The sequence below is a fragment of the Mustelus asterias genome, chromosome 6 (genome assembly GCF_964213995.1).
Source record: "Mustelus asterias chromosome 6, sMusAst1.hap1.1, whole genome shotgun sequence".
NCBI lineage: Eukaryota > Metazoa > Chordata > Chondrichthyes > Carcharhiniformes > Triakidae > Mustelus > Mustelus asterias.
The window spans coordinates 45,706,159-45,718,828 of record NC_135806.1 but is presented as its reverse complement, the minus strand read 5'-3'; the positions used below and the strand labels follow the sequence as shown (position 1 = coordinate 45,718,828).

At 40.9% G+C, this 12,670-nt stretch overlaps 1 protein-coding gene across 4 annotated transcripts in view; it reads right to left on the bottom strand.

Moving 5' to 3' along the window:
* Positions 1-12,670, bottom strand: part of focad (focadhesin) — a 238,134-nt gene that overhangs the window by 129,320 nt on the left and 96,144 nt on the right. For all 4 annotated transcript variants that reach the window (XM_078214275.1, XM_078214272.1, XM_078214276.1 and 1 more), the window contains exons 11-18: positions 12,290-12,550; positions 11,709-11,813; positions 11,356-11,457; positions 9,877-10,007; positions 6,904-7,030; positions 5,263-5,397; positions 2,203-2,253; positions 1,429-1,512 (exon numbers count right to left, since the gene is read on the bottom strand). In XM_078214275.1, the coding sequence (XP_078070401.1) occupies positions 1,429-1,512; positions 2,203-2,253; positions 5,263-5,397; positions 6,904-7,030; positions 9,877-10,007; positions 11,356-11,457; positions 11,709-11,813; positions 12,290-12,550 (996 nt within the window). The remainder of the gene's footprint in view (positions 1-1,428; positions 1,513-2,202; positions 2,254-5,262; positions 5,398-6,903; positions 7,031-9,876; positions 10,008-11,355; positions 11,458-11,708; positions 11,814-12,289; positions 12,551-12,670) is intronic.

Below are 12,670 nucleotides of genomic sequence, written 5' to 3'. Positions count from 1 at the left end.
TTTATTGTTCACAGCTTAAATAGTTAAACCATTGAATCCCTACAGTACAGAACCAGGCAATTGGCCAGCACAGTGGCCCAATAGTTCGCACTGCTGCCTCACAGCTCCAGAGATCCGGGTTCGATTCCCGGCTTGGGTCATTGTCTATGTGGAGTATGCACATTCTCCCCGTGTCTGCATGGGTTTCCTCCCATAGTCCAAAGATACGCGAGTTAAGTGCATTGGCCATGCTAAATTGTCCCTTAGTGCCCTGGGATGCATAGGTTAGAGATTAGCAGGGTAAATGTGTGGGGAAAGGGCCAGGATGGGATTGTTGTCAGTGCAGACTTGATGGGCCGAATGGCCTCCTTCTGCACTGTTGGGATTCCATGATAATTCAGCCCATCGAGCCTGTACCGACACTAATTCCACCCAGGCTCTATCCTGGTAACCCCATGTCGTTACCCTGCTAATCTGCCTGATACTAAGGGGTAATTTTAGCATGGCCAATCCACCGAACCCACACCTCTTTGGAGTTCTTACATTCGGATTTGGAAAAAGCATATCTTTGTGAAAAAGAAACTTAAACATTTATTGCGACCAACCAAAGGGGGCAGAAAAGAGGAAATCCAGTTCACAATTTCTCACCTGGTCATAATAGCCTCAAAAACTATGATCCAACTGATTAATCCACGCAATTGTCCAGAGTTTGTGGGTGTAATGATAGCAAAACTATCAACTGCCTAAAATCAACAGTATCTCCCAGCATTCACACATGCACACTTAAATGTGGAAATGAGGAAGGTTCTTTCAGAAGCAGCCTGTTCCTCACTGCTGCAGTCTTCAGAGATGCAGTCAGCAGAAAGATCAATGAACTGCAACTTTTTATACCATATTCTGGCCAAAACGATATAGCCTTGTTGAATTTGATGTAACTTAGGTTTTTAACAGCATGGAACACCACAATTACTGCTGAACAATCCATCTGGGCCAGAAGAACTAATATTAGAAATCTTACAATCCCATTGCAAGTAAAAGTTCCACAGATGATTAAAATAATATATGATAAAAGATTTCAGCTTCTGCCTTAATCTCATGCTTAAGTCCCAATCTTCACTGAAAAGTGAATAAAAATTGAATGCCACTCATTGCTCTTTACTGTCTGTGAGAATTCTTCAATCTAATTGGCTGCTCAGCCTGCTTGATGCCTGGATGTAGAGATCCCCTACAGAGGATGCCAGAATGAAACTGACATCGTAACAAGGGAAGTTGATGCTACTGATTCAGCTAAGCCTTGGCGGGCAGCTTCCTTCGAGGGCAGTGGCGAGTGCCATTCCTCAGTTGCTGACCACAAAGGTCCTGACCAATATAGTTATCAAATCCTAACAGTACATAAGTTTCGAAGAAAAATGGACAAAAAGAAATATTACACATTTGTCGAACCCTTACCTGTTCTGGCAGGTGAAGAACTGTATATTCCTCAGAGTTGAATGCCGAGAGAGCCTTGTATGCAGAACAGGCTATGAGTGAGTTCTACAAGGGGCAAAACGGGTTCCTTTTTGTATGCCATTCAGAAAACATTGTCAAATCTGATTACACCCTGTATTTTTACATCAAGAATTCTTTCATACTGTATCAATTTTAAAACACCACGAAAATACATCAACAGAAACTCTAATACTCAGATAAAAATGCTTCACATGAAAATTATCAAACAATTTTTAAAAAAATCATAGATAGTCACTCAGATGGACACAGTAGTGTTGTGGTTAGGCTACTGGAGCAGTAATCCAGGGGCCAGGACTATGAATCAAGGAACGTAAATTTAAAATCATACCATGGCAGTTTGAGAATTGAATGACTTGACAACTGTTTCATGCTGTATTTCTAATGCAACATTATCCTGTATCAGGAGGATTTTCATTTTCTTCCTTACATTTGTACTCAATGATTTGTCATATAACTTTATGTTAGATTACAAACCAGCGATCAAAGGGGAAAAATGACAGGTAGTGTGCAATGACTTGGGGTGAGTCCTGTTAATTTGTGCAGCAAAAGACAAGTTGTCCAGTGCAGAGCTTCTGAATTAATCATGGACAGGTCAATAACATTATAATACTGGGCAACATTCTGATTAAATTTAATCTTTAAAATACACATGCAGAGCACATCTGCTACACTGATGAGTTCCTATTTAGTCAGCAGGATGTGGATAAATCATACCTTACTCTGGGTGTGACTCCACAATATGCTTATAACTTGCGCTCTAAATTTCTGTAGGGAAAACACAAAACCCTCATAAATAACTGTAATCTAGAAGTATAGAACCCTCCAAATACATCAAGCTTTGATTAAATTTATAACAAGCCAACAATGGACATTCAAAACAAGTTCTCAACAGTCAAAGCATTCAAGGTGTAAGCAGGCAGACAGGTAGTGTCAAAGCTCCTTTTAACTTTCCATTATTGTACTTATAAAAGGCACTCAAACATAATCCATTACAATATTAAATATCATTTCAGCGAGCTTAAAATAACAATGCATTTCCATTTTTTTTCTAAATAACTAGTAAAATATCAAACGTAAATTCTCCATCTAATATGTTGCTCAAACAAAACATTGGCTTTAAAAATTTCTAGCCGGTCTCTGTATCTTATGGAAAAGTGCATGTGGGTGCAGATCAAGCTGTGACGTTACCTGCCGTACCAGAAAAGCTTGGGCAATGTTTCCGAGGGGGTTCTGCACCCTGGAACCTTACCCGAGCCCGAGTCAACATGTTCAGGAGCAGAGAGCAGGAATCTCAGGATGGTGAAAGGTTGAAGCGTCACTTACAATGTCTCTTTAAGAAAGTGCCTTTAGCCAGTGCATTACGACTGCACTCACATCTAAAGATATCAATTTGCAGTTCCTTTGATCTTTAATGAATATGGATAAAGATGTCACATTATCTAACTGCAGCCACTTGTGAAATCGACTGAAGTGCCAACAGGCAAGCTGGAGATTTCCTATTCATTCTGCAGCAATTCTGGTTCGAAAAGTAATGACTAATAGATTTTAAATTCTGCATACAATAATAAAGTTTAAAGTTTTTTCTTAAAGTTTATTTATTAGTGTCACAAGTACATTACATCAGCACTGCAATGAAGCTACTGTGAAACTCCCCTAGTTGATCGGCACCTATTCGGGTACACTGAGGGAGAATTTAGCCTAACCAATGCACCTAACCAGCACATCTTTCCAACCGTGGGAGGAAATCGGAGCACCCGGAGGAAATCCACGCAGACGCAGGGAGAACGTGCAGACTGCACAGACAGGTGGTCACTGCCGGGAATTGAACCCGGGTCTCTGGCGCCAAGAGGCAGCAGTGCTAACCACTGTGCCGCGGTGCCACTCTGAACTTATATCAATACACCACCTTCTATATAATCAAACGTTCCAAGGCCCTTCACAGGAGTATTATTATGAAGTAAAATTAGACATGGAATCATATGTGGCAGTATTAGGGCAGATGATCAAAAGCTTGGTTCGGGAAGAGTCTTAAACAAAAAGAGGTAGGTAGAGAGGCAGAGGGATTTGGGAAAAAAATTCCAGAGCAGCTGAAGGCACTGCCACCAGCAGTGGAGCACTTAAAATCAGAAATGATCAAGAGGTCAGAACTAGATGATTGTGAATTTCTTAGGGGGTTGTAGGACTGGAGGAGATTACAGAGATAGGGAAAGGCAAGACCACAAAAAATTAAAAAACCATAGAACCATAAAAACAATAAGAACTTTAAAATTAAGGCTTTGCTGAACAAGGAGTCAATGTTGATCAGCAAACAAAGGGTGTTTTACTTCGAAAGCTAGTTGGTGAAGGATTATGCTCGAGCCAATCTTTACTCAATGCTAAATGTATTTACAATGTAAAACATCACACACGTACATTTCATCAGGCAACCACCACACAGCTTCACTACTTGTCTCTTCATGTGTGCTCAAATGAAACACAATTAATGCCTCCACCTACATAGAATTAGACACATTAAATATGCAATTAACACAGGAATGATAGTGCAACCAAGGACAAAGGCAACAGAGGTTTGGATTGCATTAGGTTTGGGAAGGTCAGAGTGTGGGAATCCAGCAAGGAGTGTGCTGAGACAGTCTATGGGCAGGAAGTGCATGCATGAGTATTTCAGTAACAGATGAGCGAACGGGCCTGGGATAGAACTGCACAAACAGAAGTGCAACGTGAAACTTGGATCATCGTGTTATGTGTGGACTTTTAAGAACAAATAGGGCTGAGAAAGCAACAGTAATTTTATCAAGCTTGCTGCTGCCATTGTCCATTTACAAACCACTCCATCATGGGCGTTATTCAATCTTGAGGAAAGGTTGGGCCATATTTCTGTACAACTCATTCCCCACCCACCAAACAGTAAATCAAGCAAATCTCCAGAATACCTAGATCACCTTGCTTCCTACATAATACATCCATTCTAAAACAAGTTGCTTTCTGTTTCTGGCTGGGCATTCATCCAGCTCATTCTTCAATGAACCTGGTATCAAATGCTTCATCTGGTATCCAGTTAAACACAAAATGTTGAGATGCAGTTTTAGTGGCATGAAGACCTGAGCAATTTATAATCGAACGAGAAAAACGACACTTCCCATTTCTGATACGGAGATCATCTCCATGTTGTTAAATTGCTGTATTCCCAGAAACAAGTTAGAGTATTCATTCAGAAACTGCAGTGCCCTTATCACAGTATCTTTAAATTATTTCTGCGTTTTTGCTCCCATTAGTCTATCTGGAAGCCCATTCAATGTGTTGCATATTCCTTGGGTTAGGGTAGCACAGTGGTTAGCACTGCTGCCTCAAGTGCCAGGGACCTGGGTTCGATTCGTGGCTTGGGTCACTGTCTGTGCGGAGTCTGCATGTTCTCCCTGTGTCTGCATAGGTTTCCTCTGGCTGCTCCAGTTTCCTCCCACAGTCCGAAAGATGTGCTGGTTAGGTGCATTGGTCATGTTAAATTCTCCCTCAGTGTACCCGAACAGGTGCCAGAGTGTGGCGACTTGGGGATTTTCACAGTAGCGTCATTGCAGCGTTACCGCAAGCCTACTCGAGACATTAATAAATAAGCTTAAAAGAAATTCCTCTTGTCAATCCTAAATTTGCTTTTTTTGCTGCTTTGAATGTTTTATAGCGATAGGTTATTTTTTAAGTCGTACTCAGTATTTGTCTCTTCTATTCCTTTTTTGTGCAAACTCTGGATCATCACTTACACTGACTCATACAATTTACCTCATATTCTGTGGACTTCACGTTCAGCGAAGGAACCAAGGCAAATACTTCAGTCAGGGTTTTGACGACGAGAGGTCGTGTGTCACAGCTGAGCTTTGGGGACAGCGCACACCAGGTCGAACGAATATCAACCACCTGAAAGGCAGGAAAAAACGGACAACTTCAGCAAGATGTTTGCAGTCCGACACTTTAATACGTAACTGCTGTCGATCACTTCTACCTGCTTCATCAAGCTTATTTTGGAGAAATCATTTTCCTCTCAAACCCTCCAGAAGAAAACGGAGGGGATTCCAAAGAATGCGGCGGTGGTGGTAAGCACACAAGATGAACAGGAAAATAAGGAATGCGAGCAGTTCCAATTCAGTGACTGCTGAGCAAAAACAGAGGAGAAAAGGTAGATATAAAGTATATACTGGGGAGGGAATCTTGGGAGGTGTGTGGCTCGCTAAAAGGAACACAAAAGTTGGAGTACAATTTCATTTGGAATTATTACTCCTGGCATTTGTAACTTTGCATCAGAACGGGTTTGTGCAACAATCAGAGCAAAACCTAAGGAACGAAGCTCCAATGGTCTCCAGAACATAATGTGTAAGATACTACACATTGAGCAAATGCCAACTACTCTTCCATTGGAAGAGCAGAAAGGCAGAATACCTTTCACTTCTGAACTGCTCGTAACTACCTGCAAACCATTAGTAACAACAGCTCACGAAGAAGGGGAGAAATGACCATTGTTCTTTTTAAATCAATTCTTACAAGCAAAAACTCATGCAGAAAGTTGAAAGACCATGGGGGGAATTTTCCTGTCCTGTCTGCCATGGGAATCATAGCGGGGTGGGACACCATGCAAAGGTCTGTCGACCTGGGACGGGAAGTTCCGGTTTTGGAGCGAGCACGGCCGGAAAATCCCGCCCCAAGGCTCTGTTCAGCTCTCTGCATGCGCTGCGACAACTGAAGTTGATCTTCAACCAAGTAAACCAACAAGAGAATGGAAGCTGTTTGACACAATGACTGAAAATAAAGTAAAAAGGTAAATGTTCAAAATCTAAATTTAAAAAGGACATGCCTGAAATAAGTGCACTTGGCCAGGCTGAAGCGGGGGAATTGATCCCTTCAGAGTGATTTACGGTAATATTTCAGTCAACGTTTCTCACATTTACAAGAATAAAATTCAGAAACAAATCATGTTTAACAAGGTATCAGTCTTATATAATAAAAGCAAAATACAGCAGATGCTGAAATCTGAAATAAAAACAGAAAATGCTGGAAAATCTCAGCAGGTCTGACAGCATCTGTTGAGAGAACAGAGCCTATGTTTTGAGTCTGGAAGACCCTTCGGCAGAGCTGCTATAGATATGTCAGAGATATAGAAAGATTCATCGATATAGATATAGAAAGACAGAGAAAAGAATATAGATCAATATAGAAAGCTAACCCTCAAATTAGCTTAAAGATGGTGAAAATTAACTGTAAATGAAGGTTAACTTCTGGATGACATTACTTCAAAAGGAAATCTGAAATATTCACAGTAAATTCCATGTGCCCCTCCCTCCCGCTTCAGTGTAAAACAGTGAAGAATATCGTGCAACATTTAAAGCTGCCCCTTCCGCCCCCACCATGGACCAATTTAGCCAAACTTACCTCAGCTTGACATAATGCATGCAGGCCCTGAAGTGCAAGAACGGTAGGTGTAGCCTGGTCCGGTCTCGTGCATTCATTCAGCACCTTGGAGATTGCTGCCAACATATCAGCTCCATGCTGGTAAGATCTACAAAAGTGCAAACAAAAAACACAAAGGGAATGAAAAAAAATATATGAAACATGATATTTTAGCTCCTACTTGGATTTGTCCATTAAACCAGCTCAACTTTAAGGAATTCTCTTTCTGCATCTACCAGTGACGCGCTTTTCAATTGTCATTCGGGGAAGGACAACTGACTGAGAAACTTTACTGGTTATTAGGCTTAGACCCCGATGAAATCTGCCCATGAAGACTGGACTGCTATGTTCAGATCACAGGCAATTCTATCTTACGCACTTCTCCAATCTAACCTACTCCTGTAGAAAGGCTGGATACCATGTCCCAAACTTTCACAACAAAACAAAGAATAAAGAATCTTCAGATGGGAAAAAGGCCAAGTTGCACAATGGGAATTCATACGACCAGGAGACCACACGTGTCGCTGCATGTCTGTAACATGAAGACGACATTACAGGTGTGCATGCATATGGTTTCTCAAGAACATGTAAAGACATACTATAATCCCATGGTGCTTGAAAAATAGAGAATGAAGAGCTGAACTTATTTTTGTTTGAGAGAAAGAATTAACTGAGGATTGACATGACCCAGCCGGACAGATTATTTTACATAAACTGCAATCAAACAACTTGAAAGGGTCAGTACAAAATTAATCATTCTCAAGTGAAATCCAAAGGAACTTTCCCCTTATGAAGCACTGGGCAAATTCGCAAAAAGAAAAAAGCTCAACTGATGCGGAGCTGATTAATCCTTTCAAAAAGGAACTTACTGAATAAAATAGAGGAGAAAGTAGTATCACACCAATTGGTTCCTGGAATTGTCCTATGATCAGAGGCGGAATAAATTTGATCTATATTCTCTGGAATTTACAAAACAAGGGGTGATGTCAAGCACTGCTGTCTCACAACGCAGGGACCCGGGTTCAATTCCAGGCTTGGGTCACTGTCTGTGCGGAGTCTGCAAGTTCTCCCAGAGTCTGAGTGGGTTTCCTCCGAGTGCTCCGGTTTCCTCCCACAGTCCAAAGCACATACTGGTTAGGTGCATTGGCCATGCTAAATTCTCCCTCAGTTTACCCAAACAGGCACCAGAGTGCGGCGACTAGGGGATTTTCACAGTAATTTCATTGCAGTGTTAATGTAAGCCTACATGTGACACTAATAAATAAACTTAAGAATTCAGAAGGGGCTTGAAAGGGTTGACACAGTGGTTGTTTCCCCTGATTCGGGAACCAAGAACAAAGGGTCATCATTTAAGACTGAGATGAGGAAAAGTTTTTTATTCTACTCAGAGGGTTGTGAATCTTTGGAATTCTCTACCTGAGAGGGTTATAGATGCGAATTTTCCTGTTCTGCACACCATGGGAACCAGAGCGGGTGAGGGGCAGCCATGGAAAGGTCCGTTGACCTCGGGTGGGATTTTCCCGTTTCAGGATGAGCATGGCTGGAAAATCCTGCCCTTGGTGTCCCAAGTTGTGTAGGTAAGGTGGATTAGGGTTTATGGGGATCGGGTGAGAGGCGGTTGGGAGGGAGGGGGCAGTGTGAGCCTGAGTAAGATAGTGAGTCGGTGCAGACTTGGGCTGAATGGCCACTTTCTGCACTGTCGGGATTCTATGAAAATTGCTGAATAGAGAGACAATTTTGTTGAAACTTTTCATCTTGCATTCATCAGGATAAATGCAAGAATACTAAATTTCAAACAATCACAAAAGCTTATAGTACAGGAGAAAAAAATATGATTGGTTGGCAAGTTGACTGTGATTGCTTTCTCCATGGCAACATCTCAGCCAAAGGGGAACTGTGGACTCTCCATTCTTCTAGGTAATTTTAAACAGATGCAAGGTTTGGACATATTCCTTTTGTTTGCAGAGAATAAGTCTTTGCATATGAATATATGTCACTTCTAGTAAGCATAAATGAGCTATATTACAAGGTTAACTGGCGATACTAAATCAGTTGTTAGTATAGCTATTAGTACACTCCAGAGCAAGTGCCACTCGATGATGGAATCATACCTAACAGTAGCCGCCTTGTTTAGGGTCTTGCAGGTGCAGAAAGCACTCTGTCTATAACAAACTGCCAGAAGAAAATGCAGTTTGATTCAATCACCCAATCACTGGAATGCAATTGTTTGGTAAGCAGAACAGATTTTTGGGCAAACGGCAACATCCTATTAGTGCAAAATATCACTCATGTCAACACTGCATAGTAACAGCATGACATCATCTGCTCAACCTGCGTGTACATTGTTTTGATAATTTGCCTTTCCAGAGTAAGTTGAGGTAGACTGGGCACAGTTCAGGTTTGAAAGGGGCAGCCTTTGGCCCATTCGCAAGATTGTACAATACACAACAAACAATAATCTGACCAAGATTACCGCTGTCCCACAGGAGAACTTTGATGCACAATGTTTCTGCATCGAGCTTGCAAGGTCAGCAAATGACGAGAGTCTTTTTTAAAAGATTGATGATAAAAGGTCAATCTTATAATTTGTGGAGCTACACAAATCTGAACACATATTGACCGGTGACAGCAGAGAAGGCATTGGCGGATTTCTTCATTCGTACGTCAAAGAAAGGAGTATTAGACTGCTCCATCTCAAAAGTGAATTGGAGCACAGGAGTGGGTGCATCAAGGACAGTAAGGAAATCCTTACCACAGATTTCTGTAAAAGACAGTCTCAGATTTGACTTGTCAACTAATCACCTCCCTTTTCTTCTGTAGCATAAACTGTTGTGATTGTTTGAAATTTGGCATTCTTGTGTTTATCCTGATGAGTGCAAAATGAAAAGCTTCGGGAACATGTCTCTCTTTTCAGCAATATACAATATTCAGTCTCGCAATAGGGACCAGTCTCACCTCTTTCTGCATATGTCCCTGATCGATGCTGCTTTGGCTATCATCTGTTCCCACTGATCTTCCTTAGCAAGCGACATCGATGGCACATCAACTAATGCCATGAACTTCTGTAGCTCTGGATAAACACGGTCCTAAGAAGTGAACAAAATTAAATTGTAATTGCAAAGGACTCCTCATAAATAATTAACAAAATAGCACTTGAAATCCAGAATACCATAAATCTTCAAAACTGAACACTCTTGGCATATGCTATATAACACTGTTTAAAAAAAAACTCCAGGCAGAAGAAACATTATTCTTCTAAATATTAAACATGCAACTATATTTTGATACCAAAAGAGAAAATGCTGGAAAATCTCAGCAGGTCTGGCAGCATCTGTAAGGAGAGAAAAAAGCTGACGTTTCGAATCCAGATGACCCTTTTGTCAAAGCTTTGACATTTTCTCTTTTGGTTTCAGAGTCCAGCATCTGCAGTAATTTGCTTTTATATTATATTTTGATAGGTGTTGGAATATATTAGAACTAACGACACACTTTAGGATTGTAAGACACCAATCACGATATATAGTTTTCAAATGGTGATAGAACATCTTGATCTTTATAACCTGAGAGTATGGTGTACATGAGGCCTGAGGTGTCGCATTAACAGAAAAACAGAATTACAGCAATGCACCAAAACAACAGGACACAACACTAGAGTGCTGTAAGCATCAGTCTAAATTCATAAAAAATGGAGTACCCACACTTAAATGCAAGAAAACACAATTTGGAAAAGAATGTTTTACTGAATGAAAACACTGGATTATATGAAGAACCCATTCAAAATAATTTATGCAAACCATTATCCAAATCAAGCCACATAAAACATTCAACAATTTCATCACTCAACCATCTCGCCAATTATTCTGCTCAATGTACAATGATTACAATACACTGACAGTCATGGATTTCTATTCCGTTTACAAAATGAATCATAGAAATCATAGAAACCCTACAGTGCAGAAGGAGGCCATTCGGCACATTGAGTCGACACCAACAACGCTTCCACCCAGGCCCTAGCCCCGTCACCTCACATGTTTATCCCACGAATCCCTCTACCTATGCATCCCGGGACATGAAGGGGAAATTTAGCATGGCCAATCAACCTAACCCGCATATCTTTGGAGTGTGGGAGGAAACCGGATCACCCGGAGGAAACCCACGCAGACACAGGGAGAATGTGCAAAGTTCACACAGACAGTGACCCAAGCCGGCATTCAAAACCAGGTCCCTGGAGCTGTGAGGCATCAGTGCTAACCACTGTGCCACCATGCCGCCCCAATGGTCAATCTTTACTTTTTTAAAAATGGTCAATCTTTACTTTGGTGTTTGCTGCACATTGCATATCACTGCAAGTCAACGTTGCCAGTACAAAGGGGGCCAACACTCAAAGCTAGAAAACTATGAAAGAAGTTCACCACGCACACAAGGTTTGCTCACCTGATTTTCCCATAGAACTGTCATAAGGCGCAAAGATATGGCTTTAAGTTTTGTTGTTTTCCACAGCATTTGTAAGGCACGAATTATCTGAGCAACACAAACCTAATTTCAGAAGTTAAGACAGAGTTAGAAGTCAGTTTTTCGGTTATGTGTGGACAATTTCTTTCGAAAGAAACTCAATCCACCTTTAGACTTTCAATAATGTCAGAACAGGTCATGAAAAGGGCTGCAAAATCCAACCATTTCATCCTTCTCCATTTATGAAACCTAACTGAAGCTAAGTTTCATTTAGTTACCCTGCAAGCAACCAAGTATTACCCCTAATGAGATGAATGCTGCTTCGTAACACAAACCTTGTGTGTACCCAGAGCAGGAAGTGTGTGAAGAATAGCCAGATGCAGGGTAGGTTCCAGTGGTCTTCCCAATTTAAACATCAAAACCGAAATGAGATAGGGTACCTGCACATGAAAAGGAATGGAGGGAACCAGATTATGTTAACTGTACATAAACAATTATTCATTAAATAATTTGACTCCCCCTCAAGGTACAAATAATAAATCAGAACAGTTGAAATAGTTTCTTCACCAAAGTGATTCAAATGACTCAATATGAGGGAGGTAAAGTATGACATTTTACTTATTTTTTAAACTATATTTAGTGAAGACAGAAATTTCATCTCCTAACAGTCAGCTTGAATATCCAGTGCCAATATTTGAAGGATAAATATTTCATATCTCAGCCTTGCTAAAGTGAATAATTCCTTAACTCATTCAAGGTCATAAGCAATGATTCCTGGCAGCAATGGTAGAGATGTGAAGTACTTCACCCAGCATGCGCTTTTTGACAAACCAGTTGTATTAGTGGAATCACTGTCCTGTAAACCTGTTCTTTGCTAACGTTCTTAAACTTTGTTTGGCGGCAGCAGAATCGGTACCTGAGAAGGATCGGCTTTAGCCAATTCGGTCGCAATATCCAAAGCTCTGCGAAGGCCGTCTCCATCCTCTTTTAAAATTATGTAGGAAATCAGCAGAGTAATGTGTTCAGGAACTTTGTCATTTAGAGCCAGGGTTGATTTGACAGATAACAGCCAAACAGAAGCAGCATTGACATCCACGCTGAAACCATCCAAAAGTTTCCAAGTTGCTAAGACAGTCTTATACCAATTGCTTATAGGAAAGATAAGTTCGCAAGAAGCCTAAAATTTAAAAAAAGCACGGTTCTAAGTTCGATACATATAATACAAGAATTTCAAAGATCAACCATGGTACATAATTCTTGACACTTGCAGCAAATCCTTATCAAAATGAGATGGTGA